The following is a 9,032-nucleotide window of genomic DNA, read 5'->3' as shown; positions in this document are numbered from 1 at the left end:
ATCCTTTGTACCAAGTGTTGAGCTCAGCTCTGCTACATCTGTACCTGCCTGGACACTTGTTGGGTCTGCAGGATGCGGTGTAACGTTGATCGGTGACGGTCGCTGGCGCGGAGTGTCCGTCGTTTACAATTTGTCTGTTTTGTTCTCCTCCGATCACTGAGGCCGCGTGTAATTGTTCGGATCTATTCGCACGGTGCGGTCAAGCTGCGTTTATTACCGTGAAATCACGGAAGCGTTTTGCAGCGCGATGGTGGTAACCGGCAATAAACTGCGTTTTGATTGCACCGTGGGACTAGTGCGAATTACAATATTTGAGGCCACGTTCCCGTGTCTGCGCATTTTAGACCCAAATTGAGGATTTGTTGCAAAATTTGGCAGCTGATTTATTTTTTTCTTTGTAATAAATGTCACACGCGCGGCAAAACTTACAGCAGAAAAACTCTTCTGTCTGAACGCAGCCTAATGGCATTCCTGCTGTTACATTGTAGCTGTAGGGTGATCGGGCTGCAGGAATGTGAAAAGATTTTGGCTGTCAGTGAATAGAAACATCAGTGTTTACATCCAGAGACTGAAAACTTATCCTGACCTAATACATCTCTCAGCTGGGCGTTTGTTACTTTTGTATCCAGTCAATCCCATGTGAGCTAAATATATCAGCGACTCAAATCTCTCTCCTGTCCTGATAGTTTGCTACAATGTATCAGTGCACGTAAAATGTCAGCTTCGATCCTGGACAGGATACAATTGTAACCGACCCCCAGCTGTGAGCAGTATTGAGGTTTTTCGGACCCTGGATGTGAACATGGATGTTCACTGACAGCAAGCAGAGATCTTGAAAACGGTGCAGAATTGAAGCGCAAAGTATATTAGAAAGTTGCAGAACTTTCCATTCTATGATGATTAAGTTTCTTCGGCTTGTAGTAATTCTCATCAGTGCTGCAGCCGCCCCACTCTGCCTCTCTATTAGGCTGCATTCACACTTTGCAAATTTGGTGCAGATTTTGATGTAGGTTTTTGAGGCAAAGCTAAGAGCGGATCCAGGAGGAAGAAGTTTTTATTTCCCATTCCGTTTTGAAACCTCTTCTGGGTTTTGCTCACAAATCTGCGCCAAAATCTGCAACAAATCTGCACTGTGTGAACCCAACCTTAGAGAGCAGCTTGTCACGTGATAGCAGAGGCATATAGGGGTTAATAGCAGTTGCCTCTGAAATCTCAGTGAGTCTCTGCCTTTTAACCCTTCATAATTTTTAGATCCAGAATTCTGCGCTGATTAATTTCATTATATCTTTTTATCGATCGGAGATCCGTTTTCCTGATACAAAGCACCAAACCCCCTTCATAGACAGTTACATGATAATCTGACTACTCCTAGCCACCACTAGAGGGTTTTCTGGCGTAAATTATACATTATAATCCGTTTGTTCATCTGCGTGAGGTTGTTTCCGCTTTGTATGGGTTTCTGCCGGGCCCTTCATGTACAGGAGTCATAAGTCGGGTTGTAGGTGCCCTTTTAAAGGGTTCTCTGCTTTGCCCAGAGCTGATCACATGGGATCGAGGTATCTTGATGGCTATTTGCCCAGCGCAGGGCACGACTAGTCATGACTTTTGGTTCGGGGCAATGCTATGACCTGCACCAGATTATCTGTTCTGTATTAGGGTTGATTAGGAAGGGCAAACAAAATGTAATGGGTTGTATCTCTTACAGGTAACGACCCAAGATGGCGGAGAAGGGTAACGCAGGCCTCGTGGCGATCATCGTGTTTGGAAATGTGGTCATTATGGTGAGTAGAGGCCAAATGTGTGTCCAATATATATGGAATAGACTCCTGCAGGTAATTCATGAACACATGAGGAGAGAGCCATTCAATCCACCACCGGCACCACCACCACTACTACTATTATTACTACTACTACTACTACCCCCACCACTATAGATGAGATTGTTGGGGGTGATCATCCCTACAGTGTCAGGTCAAAAAATGGTTTTAACTACAAAAATCAGGCCTTAATAGCTGCCGACCCACTCAGGTCCTACCTATAATAACAGTGCCAGTGCTGTGTGTGTGTGTGTGTGTGTGTGTGTGTGTGTGTGTGTGTGTGTATATATATACTGTCTGCCCCCCCCCCCTTACACATACCATTCAGTAGCCCCAGGAAGACTTGTGGAATGCTGCTTTACAGGTCAGTCCAAGCTCATGAAAAAATGTATAGGTGCAGCCGGAAAGGAATTTTTATTTAATATATAATACTGCCCCTATATACAAGAATATAACTACTATAATACTACTCCTATATACAAGAATATAACTACTATAATACTGCCTCCTATATACAAGAATATAACTACTATAATACTGCCCCCTATATACAAGAAAATAACTACTATAATACTGTTCCTATATACAAGAATATAACTACTATAATACTGCCCCTATATACAAGAATATAACTACTATAATACTGCTCCTATATACAAGAATATAACTACTATAATACTGCTCCTATATACAAGAATATAACTACTATAATACTGCCCCTATATACAAGAATATAACTACTATAATACTGCCTCCTATATACAAGAATATAACTACTATAATACTGCCCCTATATACAAGAATATAACTACTATAATACTACTCCTATATACAAGAATATAACTACTATAATACTGCTCCTATATACAAGAATATACCTACTATAATACTGCCCCCTATATACAAGAAAATAACTACTATAATACTGCGCCCTATATACAAGAATATAACTACTATAATACTGCTCCTATATACAAGAAAATAACTACTATAATACTGCCCCTATATACAAGAATATAACTACTATAATACTGCCCCCTATATACAAGAAAATAACTACTATAATACTGCGCCCTATATACAAGAATATAACTACTATAATACTGCTCCTATATACAAGAAAATAACTACTATAATACTGCCCCTATATACAAGAATATAACTACTATAATACTGCCCCTATATACAAGAATATAACTACTATAATACTGCCTCTATATACAAGAATATAACTACTATAATACTGCCCCTATATACAAGAATATAACAACTATAATACTGCCTCATATATACAAGAATAGAACTACTATAATACTGCCCCCTATATACAAGAATATAACTACTATAATACTGCCCCTATATAGAAGAATATAACTACTATAATACTGCCCCCTATATACAAGAATATAACTACTATAATACTGCTCCTATATACAAGAATATAACTACTATAATACTGCCCCCTATATACAAGAATATAACTACTACAATACTGCCCCCTATATACAAGAATATAACTACTATAATACTGCTCCTATATACAAGAATATAACTACTATAATACTGCCCCCTATATACAAGAATATAACTACTATAATACTGCCCCCTATATACAAGAATATAACTACTATAATACTGCTCCTATATACAAGAATATAACTACTATAATACTGCTCCTATATACAAGCATATAACTACTATAATACTGCCCCCTATATACAAGAATATAACTACTATAATACTGCCCCCTATATACAAGAATATAACTACTATAATACTGCTCCTATATACAAGAATATAACTACTATAATACTGCCCCCTATATACAAGAATATAGCTACTATAATACTGCTCCTATATACAAGAATATAACTACTATAATACTGTCCCCTATATACAAGAATATAACTACTATAATACTGTCCCCTATATACAAGAATATAACTACTATAATACTGCCCCTATATACAAGAATATAACTACTATAATACTGCCCCTATATACAAGAATATAACTACTATAATACTGCTCCTATATACAAGAATATAACTACTATAATACTGCCTCCTATATACAAGAATATAACTACTATAATACTGCTCCTATATACAAGAATATAACTACTATAATACTGCCTCTATATACAAGAATATAACTACTATAATACTGTCCCCTATATACAAGAATATAACTACTATAATACTGCTCCTATATACAAGAATATAACTACTATAATACTGCCTCCTATATACAAGAATATAACTACTATAATACTGCCCCTATATACAAGAATTTATCTCTGACCACAATAAAAATATTTTTCTCACTACCCTGACTCCATGTCCTGTCTTTTATCTTCAGCTCTGTGGCTTGGCCTTATTCGCTGAAACCATCTGGGCCACCACCGATCCCTACTACGTTTACCCAGTTTTGGGGGTGACTGGAAAAGATGACGTGTTTGCGGGCGGCTGGATCGGAATATTCTGTGGATTCTCCTTCTTCCTTCTAGCAGTTTATGGAATCGTGTCTGCATTGAAGGGCAGTCGGACCATGTTAATGGTGGTAAGCTGATGATCCATGGAGGTCGAGGGCAGGGCCAGTGTAGCAGAGTCATTGGGGGGAGGGGGGGTGTTGTGTGTTCAGACTTTGAGGATTTGACCCTGTAACTTAAAAGAATTGTCCAGGATTAGAAAAACATGGCGGCTTTCTTCCAAAAATAGCGCCACACCTGTCCGGGTTGTGTCTGGTATTACAGCTCCGCTTCAGTGAAGTGAATAGGGCTGAGCTGCAATACCTCACACAACCAGTGGTCAGTAGTAGCGCTGTGGCTAATCTTGGACAATCCCTTTTTAAAGCGATCAGATCTCAACATACGTAAACATATTTACAGGGTCTAAATGTGAAGAATGTTTATCTCTGAGGCTCCTCTCTTTTCCCCCTTCCTCCTCCCGCAGTACCTGGTGCTGATGATGATCGTATACATTTTCGAATGCGCCTCCTGTATCACATCGTTCACACATCGGGATTATGTAAGTTGTAGGAATATAATTAGTTCGGTGTTTTGTGGTTATTTAGGAAATTTTTTTTTTTTTTATCATTTTTATTTCTAAATACTTACCATGTTTTTTTCCCCTCCCCCTCCCTCTCCGTGTAGATGATCAACTCCAATGTCATCAAGATGCAAATGCTTCAACGCTTCGCGGAAGACTCCTCCGCAGGCAACGAGATCACCAACTTCTGGAAGAGGATTATGTTGGAAGTGAGTGTGAAGCGGCGCTGACCCCGTGGCTCTTTATAGAGGGGCCCCTCTGATGTAAATGCCGGTTTTGGTTTTTTTCGCTGACGTCCTTAGCGTATCATCCGTGCTCAGTACTAGAAGCTGCGAGGACGCCCAATGAAAACCATGGCTGAAGTGATTCATTTCATTGGACACTGGGTTAGATGTAGCAGTGGCACACGGGCCCTGGTGCCGGAGGGGCCCCTGCAGTGTAGAAGACGTCAGTATTATACATTGTGCGCGAGCGGCCAAGTTGCAGATTTTTCATTGAGGCCCAGGAATGACCAGTGTCAAAAAATAAAAAATAAAATATATTTTTTTTTTTTTTATATATATATTTAGTTTTTAATTGGGACAAAAAAAAACGTAAAAAAAAATATTTTTTGTAATAAATGTAAAGAAATAAACTTAAAATAAAAATGTAATTTCCGTTTGGCAGAAATCGTGCTGCGGAGTGGACGGGCCCAAGGACTGGATCGATTACTCTTCCACTTTTCGCAATAAATATAATGAGTCTGATGCCCCGTGGCCGTTCTGGTGTTGTACGAGGGATGCAAATTTCCAGATCCTGAACAAGCAAGCCTGCCGCATCGGGCTGAAGTCTTACTTGTTTACTTCGGTAATTCCTCCAGTGTTATTTGTCTGCGGGACTTCTGTCGGGGGCTTCAAGGGACTGTAAGAGTCTAAAAGTCTCTTCAAGGGGTTGTCCAGGATAAGAAAAACTTTTGCTGCTTTCTTAAAAAAAAACAACGCCACACCTATCCACAGGTTGTGTGTGGTATTGCAGCTCATCCCCATTCCCCTCAATGGAGCTGAGCTGTGATACCAAACATAACCTATGGACAAGTGTGGCGCTGTTTCTGATAAAAAGCAGCAATGGTTAATTCTTAAGGGTTTCTGGGTTGGTACATAACCAGGACCACCACCTCGTACTCCTGGAGCCGGCCTTGTGTGTTACTCCAGCTTTGACGTGTAGGCTGGCTCATATTGGCGCCCAGTACAATGCCCTAGTTTAGTAGGGGGGCAGGGATATACCCACAATGCACCTCATTCAGCAAAGCTGGACTGTGTCTTTCTTTTCACTTAGTGCTGATGGATTCCAAATATTGGCCTGCATGATTTTGAATGCAGCTCTGGATGTGACTGGAGTATAAGACCTCATATAACAGTCAGTTGTGATATTGGGAATACCAATACCTCACGGCAAAGTGTGAGTTTTATGTAATTGTTATGCATTTAATATTTCAGGGGTGCTTTGAGCACATTGGACATGCGATCGACAGCTACACGTGGGGAATCTCTTGGTTTGGATTTGCTATTCTCATGTGGACGGTAAGTTGGATTGTGGATAAGAGTTGGGTTAAATGACCTAAAGATGTATAATTTATGTCGTTTTCGTATTGGCCACCAGATGTCAGCATGACCCCTAACTTGCTTTACAGCCTGCTGTGAACTCTTTTGTCTCATTATTCCCATGAATCGGTTATTGTACCGCAGGATCGGACATAAGCCGGCTCTAACTATCTGTGACAAACTGGAGGGTACATCTTCTCCATATAGATACAACGCCCCATTAAAAGGGGCTCGAAATAAAATATATATATGTATATGTTTATTGCGACCTGTTCACATATGCGTTGGGGCCTCCGTCGCAGATTACGTAAACCATACCGGAAACAATAGCGCCGAATGTTGCGCTATTGTTTCTGGTAAATCGATGGAGTACACGGCGGTACCCAATGAAGTCAATATGTTCTGTTGGGCGCTGCTTGTCTCCGTTGTTCAATGGATCCGGCACTTCCGCTATTTCCTTGTTCTGCTCAACGGAATGGCCCAACGCAGATGTGAACAGGGCCTTATATTGGAAAGTATACGCCTCCTAAAAATTGGTTTATAAAAAAAATAAATTTTTTTTAAGAAATATTTTAATTTTTTTTTTTTACATTTTATAGAAAAGTATTAAAATATATATAAATTATTGCAATGTGGTGAACCAGGACATTTTCCGCCTCCTGTATTGGGCGCACTTGCCCTTTAATGGTCATAGCAGCAGTTTTGGGTCTAGAAATTTTAATCCTGCGTTAATCGTCTGCCCTATAACCGCCCTCGTCTCTCCACAGATGCTGGTTATGTTTGTGACAATGTATCACTACTTTACCATGTGAGCCGCTGGATCCTGAGACCACCGCGGCGGCGAGATACCAGGAGGATTACGACGTGGAGTCTCCATCAAACACATGGGGCTCATAAATTGCCTGCGAATCGCAGCTCGTAACCGAGAATTTACTCCGTGGGTAAATCTGCATAAATTATTGCCCACTGGATATGTACAGATAATGTTCGTGGACACCGGCAGCTGCGATTTTATTACAGGAGCCGCCTCAATCACGGTTTCTTTTTTTGTAAATTGATCACATGATATTTCATATACTGCTCATTGTACAGGGGACTCCGATTGTGGATATTATCCTGCGGCTGAGAGCGGATTGTTTAATGTAGTCGGCCCACGTCCTGAATGTTTTTGGAATTTTTTTTTTTCTTCTGTTGTGTTTGTATAATGAATAAAGTTTGGTCTTATAGTTCAGTGTTAGGTGTTTTTTGTTTTTACACTTCGTGGTCATGGGCAAATTTTATTGGAATATATGTAATTATTCGCTGTAATGGAAAGAACTTTCCGAAATCGTGGTGGGCTTGTGCTTATCCACAGCAGCCAATCTGAAGAAGCAGAGCTGCAGTATTCCGCACGGTGGATGGGAGGGATTCGCCGATTACAAGACCATGTGCCCAAGTCACGGATTTTATCTGCTGTGGATTGGCCTAAAATCTGGATGTGGCTTGTGCAGCAGATTTAACCCACTGCTAGAAAGGGGCAGCACTTCCTAGTCATTTTATATGGGAGACCCCCACTCTTATGGGAACGTTTTGCTATTCTCCGTGATCACGGTTCATCTCTAGCCGGCAACTAAGCACAAGTGATCATGCTACAAAAAATGGTGCGGTCCGGGCCGATAATTATCCCTGTACTACAGGAACATCCAATTTTATGTGTATTATGTAGGGAACCGTACACGGCGCTACTTCTCCTATCCCATGTACTGATCTATGGTCTGGAAGGTCCGATTCACACCGAGTGCCAATTTGGATGTGAAAACCCACAGTTTTTCATGTCTGAGTTGCACCCGTGCAGGACTAGTTTACGCAGATCCTTCAGTCTATTGAGGGATCCGTGTAAAAGGATGATTATAGGATATGTCCTATTTTTTTTTTCACAGTCCCTTCACATGGTCTGGTTAAAACGGCCGTGTGAACAGCCCCATTGAAATGCGTTAGTGTGACGGCCGTTAAAAAAACAAAACGGCTGTCACACGAACTTGTAATATGTTCGTCTGAATAAGCCCTTACTCCTCATATTTGGTTTATAGGGACAACTACATCGTACAGCTCCCTATATAATGACTGTATGGATTGTTCGAATCTCTGTCCCTATATACCAAATCTGGCGAGTACGGGCTTATTCAGACGAGCGTATTCTACGTTATTTCTCCATGGTGCCACTTCTCTTCTTCTTCGTGCTGTAGAGACGTCTCCAGTATTTGTTGCTCTTCGTATAGATCGTGCTCAGTAGCACTTCTGTATTCAGGGTATAATTTACCGGATCTGTCCCCTTTTCGCTTGTATGGACAATGCACAGCACCACTTCTCTTAGGCCCTATTCAGTGTGCTCGGGGTTTTTTTTTTTTTTTTTTAAAACCGACCGCACACCGACTCAAGCAAGGCTTTTCCCACGTGTTTTGTGTGTGTGTGTGTGTGTGTGTGTGTGTGTGCGCGCGCGCGATCCTATTTTAACGGATCCGTTGCCAAGCAACAGAAAGCGAAACCAGGAAGTCTCCTCCACACTGGCGCGGCGCAGAGGCCTCCGCCATGAACTCTGTGCGGCG

General features: G+C 41.0%; 1 protein-coding gene across 1 annotated transcript; it reads left to right on the top strand.

Moving 5' to 3' along the window:
- Positions 1–1,638: 1,638 nt before the first annotated feature.
- Positions 1,639–7,612, top strand: UPK1A (uroplakin 1A). The gene is made up of 7 exons (XM_075839073.1): positions 1,639–1,781; positions 4,179–4,379; positions 4,772–4,846; positions 4,972–5,076; positions 5,534–5,713; positions 6,343–6,426; positions 7,215–7,612. Exons 1-7 carry the CDS (start codon positions 1,719–1,721, stop codon positions 7,257–7,259), a joined length of 753 nt encoding a protein of 250 aa, XP_075695188.1. The 5' UTR covers positions 1,639–1,718; the 3' UTR covers positions 7,260–7,612.
- Positions 7,613–9,032: the final 1,420 nt, after the last annotated feature.

This window comes from Rhinoderma darwinii, chromosome 10, assembly GCF_050947455.1.
Source record: "Rhinoderma darwinii isolate aRhiDar2 chromosome 10, aRhiDar2.hap1, whole genome shotgun sequence".
NCBI classification, from domain to species: domain Eukaryota; kingdom Metazoa; phylum Chordata; class Amphibia; order Anura; family Rhinodermatidae; genus Rhinoderma; species Rhinoderma darwinii.
Note: the sequence above shows the minus strand (reverse complement) of the source record. Positions and strands in the feature narration are given on the sequence as shown.